This window comes from Lissotriton vulgaris, chromosome 1_1 (assembly GCF_964263255.1).
Source record: "Lissotriton vulgaris chromosome 1_1, aLisVul1.2, whole genome shotgun sequence".
Classification (NCBI taxonomy): Eukaryota; Metazoa; Chordata; class Amphibia; order Caudata; family Salamandridae; genus Lissotriton; species Lissotriton vulgaris.
The window spans coordinates 282,523,510-282,550,511 of NC_141685.1; the positions used below are offsets into that span (position 1 = coordinate 282,523,510).

At 44.5% G+C, this 27,002-nt stretch overlaps 1 protein-coding gene across 1 annotated transcript in view; it reads left to right on the forward strand.

The window, feature by feature from the left end:
• Positions 1-23,558, forward strand: part of TMEM53 (transmembrane protein 53) — a 211,803-nt gene extending 188,245 nt beyond the window's left edge. Inside the window, exon 3 of the mRNA XM_086952311.1 lies at positions 22,718-23,558. Coding sequence (XP_086808437.1) covers positions 22,718-23,413 — 696 coding nt within the window. The 3' untranslated portion in view covers positions 23,414-23,558. The remainder of the gene's footprint in view (positions 1-22,717) is intronic.
• The last annotated feature ends 3,444 nt before the right edge of the window (positions 23,559-27,002 follow it).

Here is a 27,002-nt window from a genome sequence, read left to right on the forward strand (position 1 = left end):
TTGTAATGGATCCTGCGTTGTAAAAATTCCGTTGTAACGGAATGCTACGTAAAAATCCGCGTTGTACTGACACCAATCCCAAGATGGGTTAAAACTGATATCCTGGAACATAGCAGGACTTGCAGCGAAATTTGAGGATCAGGAATGGAGGCAATATATCACTGGGTTTCACGTTTTTGTCTCCAGGAGACCTGGGTGATCGACTGCAATCCTTTCTTCTTGGAGGGGTTTAAGCGTTTCTCAGTGCCTGCCCAGAAGTCAGCATCAGGGAGAGCTATGGGAGGGCTGACTATATATGTGGATCTACATATAAAAGGGGTGTGGTCTAACCTTAACTGGCCATCACATAATATGCAAGCTCTGGGTTTACACTCAAAAGGTATAAACATTACCCTGATTAATTGGTGTAATGCTGTGGGAGTCAACGGGAAGGGTACCACAATAAAAGAATTGGACACCCGCCTAAACGCCCAGTTGGCTGTAGGCAAGACCGCGGTAGCACCATCCTTAGTTCTAGTAGGCAACTTCAATTGCCACTTGTGCCCGACCCTGAGACCTGTTAACAAGGACTGGTCCCGCTGCACATTGGAGAAAGGCCCACACTTCTTACATTCCTCTGAAGGGATGGACTTAGACAGGGTGTTGAACAGCCATAATCTGGTTCATACCATGGATCTTGTAGAGTTGGGTAGCGGTGGGGAGATTAATCCCACAATCAAGGGTAGAGGCTGTTGCACCTATATTGATTACATCGTGGTCTCTTGTATATTTAAAGCATGGGTCAAAGGGGCAGAAATAGAATGGAGCATATACAGTGACCACAACCCCCTCATGTTAGATTTAAAAGGCCCGATCATTAAAAGCACGATCCGATGGGTAGGCACTCTAGAGAGCGTAATAGACCAAGGGAGGCGACTTAGATGGTCCAAAGTAGATGGGGACACTTTTTATAAATCTCTAATGGCGAAAGGGGAAGACGCTTTTAATGTGTGTCTCGATCCCTCTATCGAGGGGGTTGCGGTTGTAAATGCATTTGAGGAGATGGCGCACCTGATAGAAGGTTTATTAAAGACCACTAAGAATGGGAGATCAAACACCACCCCTAGATGGTTTGATAAAGACTGTTCACAGGCACACAAAAAGCTGAAATCTAGCTTAAAATCTTTACCCAGGGATAAGATATACATTGCCCAATGCAGGCTAAATTCTTGGAAAATGCCAGGAGTTCTTGGAGAACTTAATATTCAAGCAGGGGGAAGTCCCTAGCTGCTGAATTGAGATTTTCCCAAGAAATTGTTGTTGATTCTCGGAACTTAGTGGAAGTAGCCATGCTGTATTTGGGCTGTATGGTTTAGGCCAAATATGGTAGTGATTTCTATGCCTATATAAGGATATGATAAAGTATACCTATATAAGGGCATGAATCGGGAAAATTACACTAGGGTGCTGGATTCATTTACAACAAGACCCTCTGAAAGAAATACTCCTGCCTACAGCGCTGTCCATCACCGGGCTGTAACCCGGAAGTCGTTCACTACTATATGCATGACAACGTTACTGGCGCAGATCATTTCCCGAGGAAAAATAAAGTAAGTATTCCCCATTGCCCTTTTATGACACCCTAAAATGGCTGGTCGGGGGGGTTAGGAAAACTTTTTACCCCAGGACCCTTCTGCTTTTTTGGGGAGGAGGCTAAAGATTGGTGGCCATGTGCTGTCTTGAATTTTAAAAGCTCTTGCAAAACACCTAGAATGGATGCATTCATATTGTGAACTTTGGCATAAAGAGAAATCAGTTGCCTCTGTTGAAATGTCAGCATGCCACGCATATGATGACGTCTTCCCGCATGATTCATTGTTCAACCTGTCTCGAGAGAAAGATTGGCACGGTATTTTGCCACGCGGTCATACCACGTCATCTAGTGTCGTCCAGCTCTTCACATCACGTCCCACACAGCATGTATTCATTTTGTGTGCGTTTTTTCTAGATGTCCGACCTGTGTGGGTTGCCTTCACCGTGACGGGTGGAATTTGAGAGTTATATTAACCATACAACTCCTGCTGCCAGAGCCCATTAAATTCGCTGCACTATAAACACGCTGCCTGCCCTCTTTTCAAGGTTGTTAGATTGATGAAAGGCCGAGCAGCTCTTCCACAAGGCGAACCTATGACTTTGGCCCTTAGGCAGCTGCAGCAGGCTCCTTGACCCACTGAGCCATTCCATGCAATTTCTCGATGTCTTATTTCCGTGGATGTCTCCCTGCGCCAGGCTGTGAGTCCGCCCAGCATGGCTGGTGTTCCTCTGATGCTCATTTTACCACCGGAAAATAGGACACAACGTTTTCTCTCGCCGCGCTCCTTGATAATAGGTTTTGTGCCCAGATCCTGGCCTTTTGTGAGATTTATTGAGCATCGCACTGCCACGACGAGAGAAACGAGCACACGAATTTCAACATCTAAGAACTAGATAAAAGGAGGGCAGGACATATGTTGGAGACATTCAAAGTCCTGTTTAGCATTTTAGTAACAGTGTGAGAAACTGGCCTCGCAGCACTGTTAGAATCCGGGAGCCTGAGGGGTAACATTATTATTTGAAGAGAAGGGAGATATACGTATGGCACTTCATCCCAACACAAGCATTACTGAACAAAACAGCAATTATAACAAAAAAAACAAGCGCAGCCTCAAAAACATGCTTTCTTTAATTAGTAACATGACCCAAGACAAGGTAACGATCAGGGAGAAATGCAGCTGGCACAATGGGTGCAGCTGCTCGCTCCTGAGACCCCTAGGCCATGGGAGTGAAAGTTTTGAGGAAAGGCGGGACATGCACCCGTCTTTGGCCATTTGCGTGCTTTCATTATTGAAAGTCACACGCAAAGACCAATGAGATGTGTGGGAGGAGGCAGACCCATACAAAGAAGTCTCTTGGAAGTATGAAGTGATTCCAAAAGGGTTCTGCATCGGCAAGGTGGTCCTTAGAGTGTGCAAGTACGCGCAGAGGGACTCCGTTTGTGAGAGCTGACCGGGGATTGCCGCATTTGTTCACCGTTGGTTGCTGGGGCAAGAGGAGCACGCCAGCACAGTACTCAAACTCCCAGGAGCCTGTGCTGCAACACACCTGTGCCAGAGCCCGGCCCACCGGCCCTACATCACTGCTCGCGGAACCCGCTGGCGCGGGTCCCGCTTCGCCGAGGAGGTCATCAAAGTCTGCAAGTAGGGGCAGAGGGACTCTGTATGTGAGAGCCGACCGGGGATTGCCGCATTTGTTCACCGTTGGTTGCTGGGGCAAGAGAAACACGCCAGCACAGGAGTCCAACTCCCAGGAGCCTGTGTTGCAACACACCTGTTCCAGAGCCCCGCCCACCGGCCCAACATCACTGCTCGCCGAGGAGGTCATCAGAGTCTGCAAGTAGGCGCAGAGGGACTCTGTTTGTGAGAGCTGACCGAGGATTGTCGCATTTGTTCACCGTTGGTTGCTGGGGAAAGAGGAGCACGCCAGCACAGGATTCCAACTCCCAGGAGCCTGTGCTGCAACACACCTTTGCCAGAGCCCCGCCCACTGGCCCTACATCACTTCTCGCGGAACGCGAGCAGGTACGCGCCCAGGCGAAGCCCGGGACAAGGGCGGGACCGCCTGTGGCCGTCTGTGGCCGGCAGGGGCCGGCAGAGGCCGGGCTGGGCCTGTCCCTAAAAACTGTGGACCGGGAACGGACTGAAGAAATTATCTGGACCATTCTGTCGGTTAGTGACAAGGAGGGCATTTGCCGATTGTGCTAAGGGGCTAATCCAAGACTGATTTTGGGGGCTACTGATAATTGTGTGTGGCAGCGGCTGGTTGCGACTGATCTCTATCGTGGTTAGTGCTTTGGTACCTTTGTTTATTCTTGTTTTACTCACCTGTTAGTGCTAGAGATATACAGACTATCAGCCCGTAAATGGCTAGTACTGTTCAAACAAGGTCTTCCAAGCACACTAAGTGTACACCCCCAGACCCCTCTCGAAGCAGTAAATCATAGGGAATGCCGCCCCCTATTCGTGATAAACCAACAGCAATAGACAGAATGCTGCGCAAAGAGATAGGAGAAGTGGCAAATGAGATTGAGCGAACTGAGAGACTCCTCTCACTAACCCCCCAGATAGACCTAACAGCTTCGCAACAGGATGGGGACTTAGAAGTTCCAGTAACCCCTCTACACGCTTCATAAGACCCTGAGATAACTGACATTCCCTGCGCACAAGGGGGGACCTCATTTGCACATAAGACATCCACAAGGAGGGAGACACCACAAATAGGCAAAAAAAGGAAAAACAGCAGTAAAAAAACTAGGCGAAAGAGGGTTATACCCACTGAGGTTCTGCTTGATAATCCCCACACAGAGGCAAGGACATATGGAGGGGGCGAGCCAGACACACAAGTGCCCCTAATGTGGGTAGCCCAAATTATATCCGACCTACAGAACCATCTAGAGCAACTCATTGCTAGCCAAACAAAACGAATTCTCAGTAGGATGGATAAGGTAGTAACTTTGGTGAAAACAAAGGGGCTGGGTGGTGGCCCCAATCCTCCCCCCCATGTAACATCACAGCGGGGGAGTCCATTATCATAAGCCCAGATACGCTACCAACAAGTCACCCCCCAAAAGGACAAAGTACCACTGCTATACGCCCCCCCTTCTAAGCACACAAATCCCATGCTCGGCCCAGGTTCCCATGGGTCACTCCACTACTCCTGGGGAGGTTACCCGGGGTGCGTCAAAAGGCACCCATCAAGTCATGGTCCACAGACAATCTTCACCTCCACCTGTGACCCGGTGTCATGCTGAAAGATCAACCCCCAGGTCACCCACTAACACGCCAGTATGTCTTAATTTACCCCCTGATGCAGCCCCATATGTGATCATTCTAACAGGAGTACCGGAGCTAAGACCAGACCAGAGAGAGCCCTATGGCGAGCTCAAAAATAAAACCATGTTCTGGCTAAACAAGTGTAGGTCCCTAGTAGGCAATGAACAGGGGTAAATCTTGATGGTACGCAGGGTGAATTGGATGGGAAGTAGGCCTAAGGACCACATCGGGGATTGTGTGGTGGTAAACTTTCGGAACCAGCGTGTCGTTGACCAGATATTAAGGTGGGGTCCATCTACAGACTTGAGCAATATTAGATCTATGCCATTGAGTTTTTTCTACCCTAGGGGAAATCATAACCTGGGGTGGGCTCAGGATGGCCAAAGAGGTAGGGAGTGGAACCTGATCAGGCGTAGTCGCAGACCTCAACACGTTGCCCTGAGGAATCAAGGAGCAATATATTTACAGAATAGATTTGATCCCTTGACGTCCTTGGAAGAACTGGACTGACTAAGGACAGACATAACCCCCAAGAAGAGACACGATAGGGAAAAGAGCTCTGAACCAGACAAGGTGCAACTTACTTTCTCAGCCCGGTGCGATGCATTACAGAGAGTGGTTGAACTACGGCCTATTACAATAGAGGGTAAACAAGCCAGGTCTGTAGCAGAAATAGAAACAAAGGGGTCAGATAGTATTGTGGCACGCACCCAGCAACTAAAATCATATAACTCAGCCGATTTGAAGGAAACCCCTGTTAATGGCAGGAAAGTAAGCAATAACCCCACCACACCCCTCGCAAGGAGGCCTGAATGGCAAGATGGGGTGTGTATCACTTACAACGCAACTTTTACGTCGCATTCCGTTACAACGGAATTTTTACAACGCAGGATCCATTACAACGGATGCCATTACAACGCATGGCATTACATAGCAGATGGTATTACAACACATACCATTACATCGTAAGTATTGGTAAGTATATAATTTTATTTTATTTTATTTAATATTATTTAATTGATTTAATTATTATTAATTATAAATAAAAATATTTATTTATGTTTTTAAATATTATAAATTAAATATATTAATTTAAGTAATTTTTTAAATAAGTATGAGTATAGGAGTATATGTTTTTGGGTACTGAGGTATATGTTTTGGGGTGTTTGGGTATTTTTAGGGCAGGGTTTGCGTTTTGGGGTACAGGGGTGTTTTTAGGTTTTAGGGCAGGGTTTTGGGGTACAGGGGTGTTTTTAGGTTTTAGGGCAGGGTTTGGGTTTTGGGGTACAGGGGTGTTTTTAGGTTTTAGGGCAGGGTTTTGGGTTTTGGGGTACAGGGGTGTTTTTAGGTTTTAGGGCAGGGTTTTGGGTTTTGGGGTACAGGGGTGTTTTTAGGTTTTAGGGCAGGGTTTGGGTTTTGGGGTACAGGGGTGGTTTTTTAGGTTTTAGGGCAGGGTTTTGGGTTTTGGGGTACAGGGGTGTTTTTAGGTTTTAGGGCAGGGTTTGGGTTTTGGGGTACAGGGGTGTTTTTAGGTTTTAGGGCAGGGTTTGGGTTTTGGGGTACAGGGGTGTTTTTAGGTTTTAGGGCAGGGTTTGGGTTTTGGGGTACAGGGGTTTGTGTTTTGGGTTAATTAAATTATATTTACCATTTTTAAATTAATTAAAATATATTTGATAAATTAAATACATTTTATTTCATTAATTACATTTTTAAATTAAATTAATAAAATTAACTTAATAACATTTTTAAAAAAAGGTATACTTACCTATACTTACGATGTAATGCCATGCGTTGTAATACCATCTGCTATGTAATGCCATGCGTTGTAATGGCATCCGTTGTAATGGATCCTGCGTTGTAAAAATTCCGTTGTAACGGAATGCTACGTAAAAATCCGCGTTGTACTGACACCAATCCCAAGATGGGTTAAAACTGATATCCTGGAACATAGCAGGACTTGCAGCGAAATTTGAGGATCAGGAATGGAGGCAATATATCACTGGGTTTCACGTTTTTGTCTCCAGGAGACCTGGGTGATCGACTGCAATCCTTTCTTCTTGGAGGGGTTTAAGCGTTTCTCAGTGCCTGCCCAGAAGTCAGCATCAGGGAGAGCTATGGGAGGGCTGACTATATATGTGGATCTACATATAAAAGGGGTGTGGTCTAACCTTAACTGGCCATCACATAATATGCAAGCTCTGGGTTTACACTCAAAAGGTATAAACATTACCCTGATTAATTGGTGTAATGCTGTGGGAGTCAACGGGAAGGGTACCACAATAAAAGAATTGGACACCCGCCTAAACGCCCAGTTGGCTGTAGGCAAGACCGCGGTAGCACCATCCTTAGTTCTAGTAGGCAACTTCAATTGCCACTTGTGCCCGACCCTGAGACCTGTTAACAAGGACTGGTCCCGCTGCACATTGGAGAAAGGCCCACACTTCTTACATTCCTCTGAAGGGATGGACTTAGACAGGGTGTTGAACAGCCATAATCTGGTTCATACCATGGATCTTGTAGAGTTGGGTAGCGGTGGGGAGATTAATCCCACAATCAAGGGTAGAGGCTGTTGCACCTATATTGATTACATCGTGGTCTCTTGTATATTTAAAGCATGGGTCAAAGGGGCAGAAATAGAATGGAGCATATACAGTGACCACAACCCCCTCATGTTAGATTTAAACGGCCCGATCATTAAAAGCACGATCCGATGGGTAGGCACTCTAGAGAGCGTAATAGACCAAGGGAGGCGACTTAGATGGTCCAAAGTAGATGGGGACACTTTTTATAAATCTCTAATGGCGAAAGGGGAAGACGCTTTTAATGTGTGTCTCGATCCCTCTATCGAGGGGGTTGCGGTTGTAAACGCATTTGAGGAGATGGCGCACCTGATAGAAGGTTTATTAAAGACCACTAAGAATGGGAGATCAAACACCACCCCTAGATGGTTTGATAAAGACTGTTCACAGGCACACAAAAAGCTGAAATCTAGCTTAAAATCTTTACCCAGGGATAAGATATACATTGCCCAATGCAGGCTCGCATACAAAAAGGCATTTAAAAACCAGAAATATTGCCTTCAAACGCAAGCTTGGGAGGACCTAAGGGAGGCTGCGGACAGAAGAGACCTGACAGAGTTCTGAAAAATCATAAACAAACCATGTTTCCAGGACTCAAATGCCCCAGAGATCCGTAATACAATCCTGCCAGAACAATGGTATTGACATTTTAAAAATGTATATAATCATACTGGCGAAATTAACAATGACGAGGGGCAAGGAATAAGATGGGCCGCAAGGATGGAGTTCAATTTGACAGATGTAGAAGGGGCCATACTAGGCCTATCAAAAAAAGCGCCCGGCCCAGATGGCATACCTCCTGATCTCTATCTAAGCAAGGTGGAGCTGTGGGCTCCTATTCTTACGAGGGTCTTCTTAAACGCAGCAGCTGAAGCCGGTCTGCCGCGCTCCTGGTCCTCTGCAATAATAGTCCTGATTTTTAAAAAAGGGAATAGGGACAACCCCCAATATTACCGTCCGATATCTCTGATCGTCGTCACGGCAAAGGTGTTGGGCCGTGTTGTCCTTAATCGCCTTACAGAATGGGCGGACATGCATCAGATAATTACTGACACTCAATACGGGTTCAGGGAGGGAAGGTCAACTACGGACCAATGCCTGAACCTCTACCTCCTGGTCGCTAAGTACACCATAGCCAGTAAAGAGGCGGTTTACTTAGGGTTCATGGATCTCTCTGCTGCGTTTGATCATGTGAACAGAGAGAAGCTATGGGACCTGATGATAAACCTAGGGGTGGACTTGATTTAGTTAATATAATTAAAACCTTGCATTGGAATACTACTGCTTCAGTGCGCTTTAACTCAGATGGAGGTATTACATCATCGTTTCCATGCAATAGTGGGGTTCGGCAGGGCTGTGTCTTAGCTCCTTTTTTGTTCTCCCTTTACATTAATATTTTAGATAGAGAATTAGGTAAACTAGGAGTAGATTCCCCCCCAAGTAGGCAGCCGTCCAGTTCCCATCCTGACGACGCTGTGTTGTTAGCCCGGACCCCTATGGGGCTTCAGAGGCTGATCAACGGGTTTGTCGGCATTATGTACACACTAGACCTATCTGCAAATTTGGACAAGTCTTATGTCATGCTGACAGGGATCAGACCCGACAAGAAGTTTTCCTACAAGTTAGCTACCCACAAAATAGGGCAGGTTCAGTCCTTTTCCTATTTAGCCCTATTATTTGATGGGCTGTTAAATTTCAAACTCCTTGTGGAAAAACACCGTTCAAAACTGGTGGCCTCAACCGGGGCAATAATGAATTATGGTCGCAGGCTGGGAAGGTGGTCACCTGAACAAGTCATGAATTGGTACAGATCAATCTGCTGTGCTAAAGTAGCCTACGGGGCAGAGGTTTGGGGCTTCGTCAACATCCAACAGCTACAGGCAGAGGAAAACAAATACTTTAGAAGGGTACTTAAAATCTAACACAGTATCCCTGCCTATATCATACACGAAGAGCTAGGAGGGGCTTATATCGAAGACCAAATCTAGGTCAGGCCGCTTACGGCCTGGGTGAAGATCTGGACTAACCCGGAGGCAGACTTAAGCAGACAAATTATTACAGATTGCCTGAAAAGAAACAAAGGAATGTGTATCCCCTGGTTAAAATATGTAAAGGGCACACTTGAGGGTATTGGCTGTAAGAACCTTTTTATTAACCCTGAAGTCGTTACTACCCAAGACAAACAGAGTTAAAAAAATGTTTGGGGAACGAGCAACTGCAAGTAGGGCGGCCACTGAAGAATGTAAACCTACAGTTGCTGCCTACAGATTATTGAAAACTGAGAATGGAATGGAACCCTATCTTGCACTCACACATAACGCACAGGATAGATTTTTTATGACCCGTTTTAGGCTCAACCTTTTACATCATTTACTGGCTGACCCCCCCCGGTTATACTTTAACTGTTGAGCAGAAGGGTACCTGCGGCTGCGACAATAGGTCTCCGCAGGATACCCTTCATTTTGTTTTATTATGTTCATTTTATACACTACCTAGGCGCAAGTTCCTGGTGGGAATCTTGAAAAGAGCAAAGTTCAAACACGCCAAGGTAGCTCTATTGTTCCTGCAAAAGGCTAATGATGCTTATACTCTGTTCTGTATTATGAATTTTATTAAGATGGCGGTCAGGATAAGGAGCTCGAGGGAGGAGCTGATTGTATTGCCCGTTAATTGATTGACCCTTGGCTAATGAATTGTATTTTAAGGCTTTTTTAACAGTTTTTATGTACTTTTATGGTATTTTTTTAAATGCTGAATAAAGAAATATTTGATTTGATTTGATTTGATTCCAAGAGGCCCTCTCCTAGAGCAGCGCATGTGCTGCGCTAGGCGAGACCTAAACAGGAAGCGCAGACCTTTCTAAGGAGCAAATTCCTCCCTGAAATCAATAGCAGCCCGTACTCATCTTTATAAGTTCCAACAGATAATCTCTCAACCTACTCTTTTCTTCTGAGTGATACTCTCCGATTGTTCATCCTTCATCAGACTTCTGGATGGAGCTCTACTTTCTGTAACAAGTTTGTCTGCTATGAATCAAGCCTCTATACTAAATTCTGTCCTGAGATATCCATTTGAGGACACCCTACCTAAATGTGAACTGTTAATACTCAGGACATGTACGACTGCACTAGAAGTTAACAACCTATTTTCTTTCAGAATGTATTATTGAATGTACACTTATTTCCTCATTAAATGTATAGAGCTGCTTGGTAACCATCTAAGGGACTCAACTAAACTGTTTTAGAATTACAATGCTTTTGAACTGTGAAGCGCTCGGATACCCAATTCTGGGTCTTGTTCGCGTTGTACAAAACACAGAATAAATAAATAAATAAACCCCCAAGTAATAATACCCATATGCGCCATTTCAAGGGTGGTTCACCTGGTTCTTTTATAGAAGGAGCTGGAGGTGTCAGTGTCTGCATCATAACAATAAAATAGTGCAACAAACAATCCAGGTTACAGTGAAATTAAAATAAAATTCAAAGAGAAGAAAAATAAATAAATAATGCAAAAAAAGCATTCAAATCACTGAAATGAAAGTGTTCTGTACAAGTGTGTTAATCACTGGCCATGGAAGAATGGAAAGCCAGTTTATTTCTAATATGACATCGCAGTAGCCTGCAAATCTCTGAAATGTATAACTTCTGCTCAACCGTGCAAATTGCTGATGAAGGAGAAGAAATGCAAACACTATTTCTGTTTTTAAAGAGCCATGAATTGCAGCAATAAACGGAGAAGACCATTATGTGGTGAACGACAAACTGTCAAAATATCCTCCAGGAAGGGATGGTAATACATAAGATGCAAGGACTGCAACGGGCAGAAGTCCCAAGATCCGTAGAGTGAAGTCCTCTCCTCTAGTACAGCTCTTCGTGCTTCACACAGAACGTGTAAACGGGTCCTTCAAAGCTGCAGGCAGAGCGAGACGAATGCGTGAAACGGAGACTGAATGTGGAGAAATGCGTGAAACGCGGCTCGAGGACGAGGGGTAATCCTGTTGTGCTGCACAGGGAATGACTGCGACATGCTCAAGACGCGGTTGGAGCACAGGTAGCTTGACAGAGGCACAACAGTGGCTGACAGGGAACACGTGATACAGCTGGCAAATAGCATGAGCTCAAGGCAAAACAATTCATGTTTGTATAATTGTTTTTTACAGTGATTTAAATGGGAAATTAGAAGGGCGGGTACTCACTAATTAGACTGGGTGGGCAGTTAGGTGCCAGTCTTGGGGTGTGGCTGTACGTCAGGCATTTAACAAAATCCAATTTTTTTGGGCTTGGATCAGAGTTTGGTAAACTTTAACCATTCAAACAAACCTCGTATAGCACAATAAAAAGTTAAAGATGTAGCCCTGCCGAGGGGTGTAGATTCGATGGTGTAAACTGTCACCATGAGACCCACATTTTAATACTTCTGCTTCTGGAATTGGGTGTAAAACGGAGTAAGTGCCAGATTGTCTCTTCCAGCACCGGCACATGTGGGCATGTGACAGCGGGCATAGGAATGTACGCACACATGCAAGAAAATTCAAGTCCGCATTTGAGGTGACCTTACATGTATTTTTTGTTATGCATGTGGCTGCGGTCCCGTTTATGCTCTGTGTCTCAGCGCACTACCTCCTTACTCAGCCACTACACCAAACACTTCGCTCCCTACACCTACATTAGGATTGTGTGTATTGAGAGACATGGCGGGCATTAGTTTCTATGTCATAGGTGCAGGGCCTAATTTTTGGAAGTTTGATCTTGCACGAATTTGGCCCATGGGCATCAGACAATCGGAACATTTGCATTAAAGCTTCCTTTTTGTAAGCACCAATGGTTAAGTGATTTGCCCAAAGTCACAGGATGATGAGCCAACGTCTGGATTTGAACCTGGTTCGCCAGTTCCACTGTCTGCAGCTCTGGCTGAGCTCTGCCCACATCCAACCGTCACTACAATTTCAAGTCTAAGCAAAACACATTCTAATAAAGAAAAATGATTGAACCAATGAGAAGCAGTCTTAGATTAAAACAAATAGAACACCTTAGGAACCAATCTAACTACCACACGTGTCGCCACATATTGCCCCCTATGTAACCGGATCAATGCATTGATTGAGACACTAGAAACTTTTGGATTAATTAAATCTTTCCAAATGTTTGATATATATGAAAAAAATGATATATATATATATATCTCCAAGGCAAAGCATATGCTCCGCTCCCAGGATGCTTGTTTCCGGTTTGGGGAAGACCTGGCTGAGCAGTTCGGGCTGGACTTTCCCTCTGAGAAACAAGGTAAAGACTGATTTGCATATAACTGGCTCTGAACTGAGGTGGGGAAGTGAGCTAAAGAACAAAGATGGATGCAACCCAGACCTGTCACTGGGGGTGAGTGTCTGAAAAGTTTCAGCACTCCATCCATCATCTCCTTGTGTTAACTCCACTCAATGCCACTGTACTCTACTCCACTCTGCAACAATGCACTCTACACTACTGCACTCTGTCAATACACTCTTCTCCAATGCATTTTACTCTGTAACATTCCACTCTGCTCCTGCACTCTACGCCAAATCATTGTATCCCACTCTAATCTTCTCTGCACCACTGCACTTAATGCCAGTACACTGCATACTACTTTACTCTATGCCATTACACTCTATGCCACTCTACGCAAACCCCCTGTACCATGCACCACTCTACTCTACACCACTGCACTCTATGCCACTCCAGTGTATGCGATTCTATGTGACTGCACTAAACAGCTCCCATACACAACACTCTCTGCCACTCCATCCCACAACACTGTTCTCCACTCTTCGCAATTCCACTCTACGACACTACATTTACATTTAAACACATTGGCAAAGCCACTAGCTCTTGCATAGGCATCACCCATTGGCTTTGCCAATGCCTGTTTATAATGCACATGGTGAATCCTAAGTGTGTCGTACCTTCCAGCCTGTTCCCCCCAGCCCCCACCTCCCCCACCCTCCAGGAGGGTATGTGTTTGACATCTTTTGATCATATCTACTTCTGTTGTCATCCTGAGATAGTTCTGGCTAATGTCACCCCCACCTGCTCTCAAATGAAGACCCCTGCTGTTTCCCAGCAGATCTGCTTGAGACCCAGATAGTGTCACATACTGGAGAGCTGCTCTACAGCCATCTCTTAAATTAAGCTCCCGGCTGTGTCCCAGCAGATCCGCTTGAGACCCCAGTGGGATGTGGTTTATTCTAAAATCAAGGATCCTGATAGTCTCACGAACAACCATCATTGTATGCTGTTCTTAACCATCAGGTAGGAGCCCCAAGAGGTGTCATTTTATTATCATGAGTATCACCTTGAAAAGGAACGGCCCTGCTCAATCCCTTTTGATGGCAGAAATCCTAGGGCGCTCTCACTGTTCCACTGTCACATGCTACCGAAAAAGCCATTCAGGGAATTCAAGTTTTGTATTTAGGTTGAGGATTGTTCTCAAGGTCACCTTTACCTTGGATTGTGTTATAATGTACCTTTTACTTAATGCACTCTCCCTACTGAAGTTCTCTCCCTGCTGCTCAGCCAGTGATGAGGTCAGATGGAATGTTGATTGTGTTTGAATTGGAAGAGTGAGTCAGTTGGTGTGGATGGGCTGAGCAGTGGAGAGCCTGCTCCTGGTGGGGCACTCTTATGGATCTAACTACATCTGGTCATCTGTAACTATCAAGACATCTTAAGGATAAAGTAGAGATCTCATTATCTACTTCACCTGGTCTACGCTTCTTACTTCGTTTTAACACTGGCGACAATTTTAAAAGAACCCATGGAGCTACCTTGGACAGATTTGATTTTTAAAACTGAAGCAGATGAAGTAGCGCTTTTAATATGGATATAAAGACTTGAAACTTAAAGACTTAAAGACTTCAAGTAAGTGGAGTGGATGAAACTAGGCACCCCATATGCCCCACCAGTGACCCTGTCAACGGTCACCCTTAACTAAATTGTGCCAGTTTCTGTTTGCTTTCTTGCTGGTTTTGAAAAATGACTGACAGTCTATGTTATATTCTATAAGATAACAGCCTTGAGGAATACTGCCCTTGCGTGCTAGAGTGTTTGTGTGAAGGTGCAAAGTGACATTCCTACAACCTCTTTATGGCAGTACATGTTGGACTTTCCTTTTTCCTGCCTGCCAACAGACTATTAAGCTTAGCGTGTTTAACCTGGCAACTATCTGAAGTCATCTAGAAATATTGATCGGAAGCACGTTATGGATGGTGTTGTGGTCTGCATACCACAGGGAGTAAACCAGCAGTGTTCCTTGTCCGCCGCTTGCAACAATTATATATCAAAGCAGTGAACCGGTAGCGTGTGTGGCATTCCGCTGTCGGGACATTAGTCGAGCCCCGAGGAGTGTTTGGCAAAACTACACGCTCACATGGAGTATTGGTGAGCGGTGACTGTCGGAGTGCACTTGTGACTTAAGGGTGGAGACTACGGTGAACACTTGTATCTCGGTGCCAGCCTCAGCGTGTGTTATGATTCAAACACTCACCGGCATTCTGTAATGGACGTTTGACTCCACGTTAGGCTCCCTTCAGAGCGTAGGGTATCACAAGCTGAGTCTCCCTGCCGGTTCCTGTATGATGTGCGTCATAGTGAGAGACGCGTGCTATCAACGTAACGCCCCATGTTTCTTTTGTAACCCATAACGCTGATGTGTTATTGGCTGTGCTGCTAAGTAACGTGATTCAACTTGCAAGGACGCCGGACGTCACCTTGGCAACCCCATAACACCGCGTTATCGAAGATCGCGGATCTGCGTGCAGGAAGGCAGGACAAGGATGTTCTTAAGAAAAGTAGTTACGATGCAACATATCGAGACAGTGCAATCCAGAACTACACGAGGAGGAAGAAACCTCTTAATATTGTACAACGGTGACTACTTTGAAGTTTTATTTTGTTTTTGTAATGACAAGATCTTTGGTCAAACGTGACTGACTGTTGGCTTAAAGGAAAAGACGGCCCATGGATTTCTAACTTCTTTATTGACTGGAAACAACTCGGACAATCCGAAGGGATAGCTCAATTTTGTAATGTATTTGTTTGAAGCTTAAGTCATGCCTTGATTTGTGTGCGCAATGTACCTTTTGTTTTGATGTGCTTGTAGTGTAGTTTGGAGCTAGTATCACTTTCAGCCTGTATTCTTGTTAGTGTCTTACCACTCTTTCTGGGGAGGTTTTGTGGGCTGACAGACAGTCATTTTATTTTATGGTGGGAAGTATGGTTGTTAGGAGTGCAGTGTTCCTGATTTATTCTTCTGGAAGAATTTTGGGGTTTTTTGTGTGTTTTGTGATGTTGTGTATCTCATTTTGAGAAATGTTTTTTGTTATGAGGCTGGTTTTTGAGAGTAACTTGGAGTGTGTTTTGGACTGTGCGCTATGGATACGCACGTAGAGTATTTTTCGGACTGTGTTTTACGGGTAGACACATGAGAAGTTTTCTTCTAGTGTTGCTTCTCTTATTTGTTTTGCTGTTACCCTGTATGTGGTTATGCCTCAAGTAGGTGTTTGGGCTGTGCATTTTAGTTGTGCACGTTGAATTTGGGGACTCTCATATTAGATTTGTTTTGGTTTATGCAGACCATATTATGTTTGCTTTGGGTTAAAGGATACCCATATTGGTTTTTAGAGTATTTGGGGGTTTTATTACCTGTGTCTATTTCCATCTCTTTAGGGGTAGACCTGTTCTGTCATTGGTTTGTGCAGTTGAGGGTTGTAGATCCCTGTTCTGCCACAGTTTTGTGCCTTAGTTTGTGGTGCATTGGCTACCCCGTAGTTTGGGGCGTGAGTTATGTGGATAGTTTCCACTGGTTTTGAAGGATGTTTTTATTTAACTTGCATTCTTGTTGTTTTTGATCATTATGAAGGGGAGATGGGTGTAGTATCTGAGTTATCTCATGCATCTTCCTCTGTCCTCATTTGTATGTTTGGCAACTTTCATGCATTTGTTGTTATGATCATTATAGCAAGGGGTTGATGTATAATTTTGTTATTATTGCATCCTCTTTTGCTGGAACGTGTGCTTTATCAACTTCACACTTGTTGTTTGTTTTCTATCCTTATAAAGGGGGGGGGGATGTGTTGTAATGTACCTTTTACTTAATGCACTCTCCCTACTGAAGTTCTCTCCCTGCTGCTCAGCCAGTGATGAGGTCAGATGGAATGTTGATTGTGCTTGGATTGGAAGAGTGAGTCAGTTGGTGTGGATGGGCTGAGCAGTGGAGAGCCTGCTCCTGGTGGGGCACTCTTATGGATCTAACTACATCTGGTCATCTGTAACTGTGAAGACATCTTAAGAATAAAGTAGAGATCTCATTATCTACTTCACCTGGTCTACGCATCTTTCTTCTTTTTAACAGATTGCTTTACATACATTGCTCGTGAGCAGACCAGGTGAACAGAACTAGACCATTGTTCTTCTGCCCTCTGAAGGTTACCCCAGCAGCAGAGACATTATTTTCCACCCTGTCTGAAGGAACAGTCGAGATCCCTTGAAGCGGCCCTTTAAGAGTCTGTAAAAGAAGTCTGCATGTTGACCTCACGTAGCCAGCTATATTCCAAACTTTTCCCATTTTTTTAGCAGAAGATTTTAAAGGGTTTTGCTGGACCATCTTTTGTGCTGCCTACATGCCCCGTGTTTCTATAGCACTCATTTAAAGGGGACATCCAGTGAGTGATGTCACAGTAGGTCTCAAAGCCCAAGCTGACTTCATCAAAAAAAGAAACATTCTGGAGTGACTCGTGTTGACTGTTAGCACTGTAGAACTGGGGGAAGAGATCTGTTTGGTTCTCTGCACTGGATGGCCCATCCTATTTCTCATGCCCGGAGTTGTGAGTGCCCCAGCATGTGTCCTGGTTGCTCATGGGTTCTAGTGACCCACCTGGGTTGCTTTTCTTGCCTCTGTTGTTTAATTTTTTAGCAAGGCTAACATGATGCTTTGTGGATTCTGAATGAAAAGTGCCAAGACACCAGTATGCTGATCACACAGTGCTAAAGGTCTCTCTTTCACAAACCTACAATTAAACATTCCATGAGCAGGGCTGGACTGGCCATAGCGCGCATCAGTCGTTTCCCCAGGAGTCTGGGAGGGTGGGCGCCGGTTTCGAAGTGGTCGGGCTGGTTTTGTTACTGGGGGTCGGTTTTGTAGCAGTGCTGCAACTTCGGCCCCAGTAACATAAGCAGCAGTGCTGGGGACCGGTTTAGCATCAGCGCTGAAGGGCCGGTTTAGTTAAGGAGCAGTGTTTCACACTTGCACCCTCGCCGCCTCCCCCCCCCCGGGGGCCGGTCAGATAAAATTGCCAGGTTTGTGAGCTGCCAGCTGGTGAGGGTACCACCCGCCTCCAAAGATGTGGTGGCAAAAGCTTCTTCAATGTCACCACTAGATGGTGGAACAAACTAGCCCTTCATTTAAGAAAATCCACCGATCTCTTGTGCTTTAGTAAAGGACTGAAAATGTGGCTCTACACAATGTAAACTGGGCTTGCATTGGTTCCTTCATGCAGTGCTCTGTGGACTTCCTTCATAAGCGCCTAGACGCTCCCGGGTAGTATAGAGCGCTATATAAATACATAAATAAAAATAAATAAATGGCCTCTCTTTACTAAATGGAAAAAAAACAATTTTTACTTTCAAAGGGCCGAACTGCACAGACCGGGCCATTTAACGGGAACAACCCTGCTTGTGCGCTATTGGAGTAGGCAACAATACTGTTTCAGATTTCAATTCTTACAAAATTCAATATATGAACAATGCAACATTGAAAACATACTTCAACTGCTCTAGCAACAAATGTTCGTATTTATGGCTGCTGGTTTTATAGCACCTTTGCATTTATCTATATTTATTTTTTCTCATTTTATGGTTATTTATCGATTTTTATTGTGTGTTATGACAAGAAAATAATATTAAGTAATATATTTCAAAATGTGTGTACGTGTTAAATATGCCCTCATACTTGAATGTCTGGTTTTAGCATATTATAGAGGCATTTGACATACAACAATACACACATCAGAAAACATAAATAATACACTGCAAATATATGCGCATTTCTGCATTTACTTAAGGAATCTCATCTCCATTTTAAGTTTCCACGCTGTCATTACCCAGACATATTGGGCTAAAAATCCCAAAATTAAAATCAAGGTCAATGACTCAAAAACACACACTTTCTTTATATTTTCCTTTCTGAAAATAAATAAAGAGGGACGCGTTACTACTAGCTGTAGTTGTGTCTAAAAATCAGAAACAAATTGAACAAAATATATAACAGCAGATACTCCGCTGAAATAAAAACACATGGTTAAACATGTGTAATGCTATAGAGATAGTACCATACCTACCACGGTCAGAAACGGAGGAAGAGCAAGAATTGGCAAAGCCAGTAGGTCTGTTTAATGTGCTAACATATGCAGCATTAACATATTAAGAATGATACCCAAAGGATGGGGTTTGCAAGACCACATAGAGAGGGCTATGGTTATACAGTAATCCCTCAGTGCAAGAACTCAAGTGGATGTGGAAGAATACAGTCAAACAGCCAATAGTGTTAGGTGAGAGATCAATACTTTACCTGGCAGAGCCAAGACTTGATTTGCAAACTCTTAAGCCAATTTCTGAAAGTGAGTGGTCAAAGAAAGCCAGTGGTTGAATGAGTCCGATCCAAAGCCTACTCTATGGCTCTGATTCAGAGTTTGTCAGAGTAGCAGGTGCTATTGCTGTTTATTGCACCTGTTAAATAATGATATCTTGGGGTATATTTATCGGGTGAGCTAAATAGAGCCTATTTAGAGTTTTAGCGGAATAACATGCTGATTTTGTGCTTAATTCACCAAAATCCACATTGTACAGAAAATATTGTACACTTTTCCCCTGATATATTCCGGCAGGTTTGACCTGCCAAAATTTAATGAGGGGTGAGGTATTTAACACACCCAGTAATTAGCAGTTCTGTTAAATACCATCCAACTCAGAATTGTAACCCACTCTTAATCGGGGTATATGTATTTGATTATCAGTAGGCTTGTTTGACATCTGCATTGTCAGAAATCGAGACCTTAAAGACTTATTGTGTTAGTGTGGTAATCAACTAAAATGATTATTGTTAACTGCCATGGGAGGGGTATCTGTATTTAGTGTGATCGACATGTCTGCTGCTTAACATCAAATTGATTTACACGAAGACTCAAAAAACATTACATCGTTTGTAACACTGTTGGGAGCTTTTTAATATTTAAAGGCGCCTTTTGAGTTGACGTCAGTCTCAGCGGTGCTTCAGAGGATGAGGAAGCATATTCCTGAGGGGCTTGGGAGTACCTTATGCTTTCAAGAAGATGTTCTCTTTGTTGAGAAGAATGAAACTGAACATGATGAATTGATTGAGGAGGTTAGGGACCGAATAAAGAAATATGGTTTAACGATAAAAAAGTAAAACTATCAATAAAGAAAAGAATAAGCTTGATATTTTGGGACACAAAATATCAAATGATGGCATCAGACCCAAGAAAAACAGCATTATGGCAACAAAAGGTCCACCTAGACCAGAGAACAAGGATCAGCTAAAATAATATTGGCTGCAAGCGGAGTATTCTTCACAATTTGTAATTATTTCACTGATCTTGTGGAGCTTCACATGGCACTGATGAAAAAGAATGGTGTTTTTGAACGGGTATAGTGAGTGTAAGGAAGTTTTTGTAGGAGTAAACAAAGGCATATCACAGGATCCAACTTTAGGACACTTGGATATAACAACTAGAACATATATAACTACGGATGCGATCAATATGGGAATTGGAGCAGTCCTGAAACAAGTGAAAGATGGGCAGGAATGTGTAGTTGGGGATGCATAAAGAGGCCTACGAAAAGCAGAGACCTTGTTTTAGGAAGGGTGGCTCGTGTGTTTTGCTGGGTCATCAGACATTTAAAGTACTTTGTGTGGTGGCTGCCCATCAGAACTGAGCACAAACCGCTGATACCCTTGTTTAAGGTGGAAAGGGTTTGGAAGGAAATGTAATGCCTAGAATATCAAGATGAATGTTATCTGTGATCAAATACAATTTTGAAATGGAGTATATGAGAGGATTGAAGAATGTTGCGACTGATTGCTTGTCACGATTGTCTATAGATGTAGTAGAGCAAAGTTTGGAAGTGAGTGTGGAAGGGGTGTTTAAATGATTGAAAGACTGCGTAAGACATGATTGGAACAATGAAATCAGTCTAAGTTAATACACGAGTGCATTTTATAATGTGAAGGATGAGTTGAGCTTATGTGAAGGAAAGCTGAGGTCCGATAATTTCGTCAGTGAATCTTCAAAGCGCATTGTCCAGATAGCACATGAAGGGCATTTAGGTCGCACCATGACTAAAAGAAGTCATTTTGGTGGCCCAAGGTGGATGAGGCAGTTGAAGATGTTGTAAGAGACTGATATGCATGTGCCAATAGCGACAAGACTAACGTAGTGAGACATCTGCCTTTCGGGTGTATGGAACTACCTGACAAACCATGGGAAAGAGTAGCTACAGATTTTCTTGGTCCAATAGCCCAGTTGGGGCATTGAGACAAATACATGATCATTTCACTATTAAACTCTGGATCTGATTGATACTGTGAATCTGATTAGATTTTTAGACAAACTCTTTAAGGATGATGGCATCCCTAAAACCTTGGCTTCAGATAATAATATTCGAGAAGTATGACAGAATTTATTTCTAAGATAAGAATTGTACATGTGGGGCCTTATTCAGCCCTCAGGCCAATGGTTTAGTGGAAAGGATTATTCCCCTGGTCATGGAGGATATTCAATTGTCTCTACTGTTATCCATAGTTAAATAATAAATATGGTAAAAGGGATGCCAGCATGTTTTGCCCTATAAATACACATGTGCTGCTCTCCACTGGACCATTATTTAAGTATTATTAAATGTAGTGGTATGTCCAAAGTTCTGCTGCATGATGAACAATGTACCTTATATGAAGGTAGAAACAGGATACCTTATCTCGTAAGTAGCTTCAGTTGTTTCGGGTGCAGAATTATTTATTTTTAGAGTTTTTGATTGGTTCTATTCTACATAAATGTAAGTCTCAGTCTTGATAAATCCTGACACGACACAACTTATGCTTGTGTGATCCAGAGGCTCATTGAGGTTGGATTGTGGAGTTCTAGAGCATGCACAAATGAGTGCCTTCAGAAAGTCTCTGCATTGGACAGATTTTCAGAGATCCCAACTGTGATCAAGTCTAGTTATCATCCTGTCCTCGGGTTGCCCTCGTATCTGTTGGCTCCCGAACTAGATTTATTGGACCCTGTCTTTAGTGTGTGATGCTAAGGTTATGGAAATGCCCTGCACACGGCTCTGCAATTGTTCTAGATTGAACACGTCAGTGTGTGCTTTTCCCAGATGGTGAAAGAGGTCTGTGGGATCTAAGCCTCTAATTCCTTCAAACCCAGATTAATATTAAAGACCAATATCCATTATCATCTTTGATCTCTAGGACGATGATTGCTTTACCCACTTACTTATTACACTTGGCGCAAGAACCTGGTCTTTGCTTAAAGAGCACCTCAGCTGTTCAACTCCTTACTGTCGATTCGGGGAACCTTCCAATACTTTTCATTCTTGTGGCTTTCCCTTTATTATTAAAGGTGTAAACATATGTATATACTTAAAAAATGCACTTAGTTAATACATTTGCACTATACTGTTAATCATTCCTTGCATTCGTATAAGTGACCAAGATTTCCGAGTACCTTCTTGTCCTCTGCAGCCTGCTTCTAGTGTCTTGTAACTGTAAAGTCGATGATTATACTTAGGAGCCCAGTTGCCACTCATCGTGTCTAGCGTTTTTAGCCTTGCTACATATGTACTAGTATGTACCATAGGTCAACGTGAAGCATAACTGGTCATCATTCAGATAAAGTTCTGGCTACCTGCATTCTGCTGTAAATGGGTTAGCCTTCTGCAGTGTGCACTCCTAATGTAATGCTCATATTTCCTGTGAGAGGCATTAGCATATTGATGAGTAGATTTAGTGCTTGATTAAAAATGTTGAATGTGCTCTAAATGGTTATGGGAAGCATGGACCACTGATAACTTGCAATCTTAGTGTGTAAAGTGAACCTCCATTTTAAAATGATGGCCTGTGATGTTCCCCTACCAATTACATAACATGTTACAACAATGCCTGTTTGTAATGAGGCCTACTGCTTTTATAAGATGTACACATTGGAAATGGACATCTAAAGACACTGTCTTTCTTTTCCAGGGTTGCATTGTCATCCGCTACACTGCGCCATGGAAGATGATCTTTTTCTCTGAATCCTTCGGCCTTGACAGTCTGCGTGAACAGGCCAAGAAGCTGCTGGAACTTCTATTCGACTATGAAATTGAAAGGAGCCCCATTCTCTTCCACGTCTTTAGCAATGGTGGGGTCATGCTTTATCGCTATGTGGTGGAGCTGGTTCACAGCCACCGGCAAATCAGCACTCTCTGGGTGGTGGGCACTATTATTGATAGTGGGCCCGGGAACCGCAATGTGAGAGGCTCTATCCGTGCTCTAAATGCTGTCTTGATGGGCTCAACCAATATGATCCTCCGGTATCTCATTTTGGCTGCTTTCCTAATCATGGTAATTCTGTTGCGCATCATACTGTACCCCCTGACGAAATTCTTTCATGAGAACCACTATGATGCGATGAAGAAAGACCCATCGCGGTGGCCACAGCTGTATCTATACTCTAAGGCAGACCTCATTGTGCCAGCCCGTGATGTGGAGACCATGATGCAGAGGCGCCAAGAGCAAGGCATACTGGTAGATTCTGTGGACTTTGAAGAGTCGGCTCACGTGAGCCATTTCCGAGATTATCCTGTGAGGTATACTGAAGTCTGCTCCTCCTTCTTGAAGGACTGTGTTATGAGATCACCGGGACCTTCCAGAAAGAAGCAGCATTTGATTTTCTAATCCATCAGCCCTACAATTGTTTTAAAGAAAGACCTTATGAAAGGAGAGTGTGGGTCTGCAAAGTGTGTGTGGTTCAATACTGAACAACCTAATTTTTTTCCCAGCTTGTTCACCACTCAGAATAAAATCCTGACTCCTCGAAAAATCAGAATGTAGTGTAGATGTTTTTTTACCGCATCTTGATCATACTGTTATGTTCACTCCCTTTTTACAATCTCAAACTAAGGTAAAGTTCAGGTGTTATTCTATTGTATTGGAACAGAAATCCTGTGTTCGTTCCAAGGATCAGCACGACCCTAAAGCCTCGGTGATGGTTCTCAGTGGTTCATTACAGTGGTTCCCCTCGTGCACCATGCAGGTAGTTTAAGCCTACCTTGTCACATCATATCTCTGATGGGACTCATAATATACCTGAGAGTGGGGCATGAAGCAATTGTTGGGGTATAAAGAAGTATAAACTCAGTAGTTAAGGGGGCTGCAACTGAGCGAGTGTAACCTTTGTGAGTAGTTGTTGCTGTGGCTGTTTCTGTCCTTGATATTCTCTGCTTTCTGTGGGGCTTGGGCAGCCCGGTACTAATGCACACAATGTAACAGTGTTTATCAGCCACTCCTGTGAGTCTCAGAATCTTCTTACCTGCCTGTGCGTGTGCGTCGCCTGCTGCTTAAGGGTGTGGGTAGGGGAGAAAACATGTGGCATGTATCTCGGGAGGCTTGTGTGTGAACATTTGCAGTTTCTGCTGCCTTGTGCATAGGGGTGTGTTACTTTACTTTCGAATTTCCCTCCTTGAGAGAGCAAGTGCTTTGATCATTGCGGTACCAGGTGAGGAAATCTCAGTCTGGCCCAGGCCTGCCACAGACTCTTCCTGGTCACTACACCTCCCTGCATAGTCGCCAGCTCCTTCTCGTACTTCTGGTTCCCTGTAGCTCCTTTCTCTCCATTGATAATGATATGATAAAAAAGATTTGTATAGCCATCGTTCACCAATGGTTCCTTGGCGCTGGGGTGGGAAAACGTGATCAGAGGGACGGGGATGTGATTTAATGGTTGTACGCCTGAGAGAATAACCATCTTTTAAGGGATTTCCTGAACATGGGATAGGACTCCGTTTGGCGTAAGGTGTGTGGCAGTGAGTTCCAGAATTGGGGTGCGAGAAAAGCAAATCTCAGCCCCCGTGTTTCTTGCGCTTGACGGTGAGGGGTGTCAGGAGATTTGCGTTGGACGAACGGAGGGAACGGCTAGGAATGTAACGCTGGATTCTGTTGGAGATGAAAGCAGGCCCATGAGATGAGAGAGCTCTATGGGTCAGGCAGCCAATTTAAACAGGCAGCGTTGTGCCACTGGGAGACAGTGGAGGCCCACATGGTTTCACATGATGTGATTTGGGTAGGCCATGCACAAGTCTAGCTGCCTGGTTCTGGACCAGCTGAAGCTTCTGCAGCTGGTAGGTGGGAATCCCGGCATACAGGGAGTTGGTGTAGTTAATACGTGACATTACTAGGGCCAATGTGACCTGAACCAGGGCCTCAAAGGAAAGAAATTTGCTGATTTTCCGGATCCTGCGCAAATGAAAGAAACAAGAGGAGACCACAGCATTTACTTGAGGCTTAAGGGTGAGGTCGCTGCTGATGGTAACTCCAAGGCTCTTGACTGCTCCGAAGGGGGTAGGTGGAGGACCCAAGATGAGTGGCCAGAAGCTGGGGTCCCAGGGATTGAAAGAGTGCCTGGTGAGAACAAGCTCAGTCTTATCTGGGTTTAGTTTGAGTTGGCTTGTGTTCATCCATGAACGAATGAATGTCATGGTGGACTGAAAGGATTCGATTGCGGAGGGACAAGGATCAATGGTGAAAACAAGCTGAATATCATCAGCGTAGTTAAAGATGGCTACGTCCCTCTTCCTTAGGTCCGATATAAGTGGCCGGATGTAGAGGTTAAATAGAAGCGGGGAGAGGGAGGAGCCCTGAGGAACCCCACAGGTGAGTTCCTTGTTTTCCGACACAAGGTTGGATAGGCGTACAGCTTGATGACGGTTGCTAAAGAAGGAGGCAATCCACTTTAAGGGGATACCATGGATGCCGGCGTCATTGACACGGTCGACCAAGAGATTGTGGTCTACCGTGTCGAAAGCGGCCGACAAATCCTGGAGGTCGAGCGCCTGCGAGATGTTTTGGTCAGAGCCTCGTCTCAGCTCGTCGTGGACGGCAAGCATAACGGATTGGGTGGAGTGTTCGGGTCTGAACCCAGCATGGTGGGGGTCCAGGTAGTGAGAGTGTTCAATGAATGTGCTGAGGCAGCTTGTAACATAAGCCTCAAGGATTTTGCCCAAGAAAGGCAACAGTGAGATGGGTCGGAAATTACTGGGTACAGTGGGGTCGGTGCCTGGTTTTTTCAGAATAGGTCGCACCTCTGCCTTTTTAAAGCAGTTTGGAACGATACCGGAGGACAGGGAATTGTTGAGAAGAGACAGCGGGATATCAGGGAACTGAAGGAAGATCTCACGGGCAATGTGAGGGGGGCAGCTATCTGTGGGAGAACCAGAACACATTTTTTTGAGAACAGAAAAAAAAATATCTTGTGTGATGGGAGAAAAAGAATCAAATGATGAAAGATTATGAGATCTTTGTGTGGGCTCCGGAGGTGATATAGACTTAGGAATGCTTGCTTTGATTGTGGCTATTTTTTCAAAAAAGTATGTGCTGAGGGAGTCGCAAAGCTGTTGGGAGGGGGCTGGTTTGGTAGTAATCCGATCAGGCTTGACGAGCTCGTCCACAATGGAGAAAATCTCCTTCGCTTTATTATCGGAGCTAAGGATTTTATGCGAAAAGTAGTCGGTCTTGGCTTTCTCAATGGCGGCTTTGTACTCGTGAAGGACCGTTACGAAGGTGGATTTCAGTATAGGGCAGTAATTCTGTCTCCATTTACGCTCTGATTGGCGTAAGGATAGTTTCATATCTTTCAGGTTAGTGGTGAACCAACGTTGGGCGTCATTGGGTCTTTTTTGATTTATCTTCCTAAGTGGGGCCAGACTGTCCCTGCCAGTGGCCAGCCAGGCGTTGAGGTTCTCCGCCTGAATATGAGGAGAAAGCTGGGGGTCGTGGGACGAGGGACTGGGGGGTTTAGAGGTGGCTAGGAAGGAGCAGAGCTCGGTAGTGTTTACCCAACTCCATTCTGTGTTTCCCTTGCAACTGTCCCTCTTGCCCTACTTGTGATCCCACTACATCTTAAGTCCACTCCTTATAACTCTTCTCTGCCCCTCCTGCCTTCTACCCTGTCCTTGTTGTGGCCTCTCTGAGGCTGCTTTTATGCTCCCACTATCTCATTGCACGCGTTCATTCCCCCAACCCACTGTGCCTCATATACTATCCATGTCTGTCCCTCCCTGCTTCAAGCTGTGCTTTCCACACAGCTTTGCCTTTGTCCCCTTATGGCACTGTTGCATTTACCTGATGATCATTTTGCTCTGCCTTCTGCCCCATCCCCTTAAGTAAAACTGAAGAATGGTTATCCCCTCTGTCAATTCTTGCACAGTTCACCATGCCTCCCTATCCTCCTCTGCTCCCCAGCCTCCCCTCCACCCCCCTTGTACTGCCT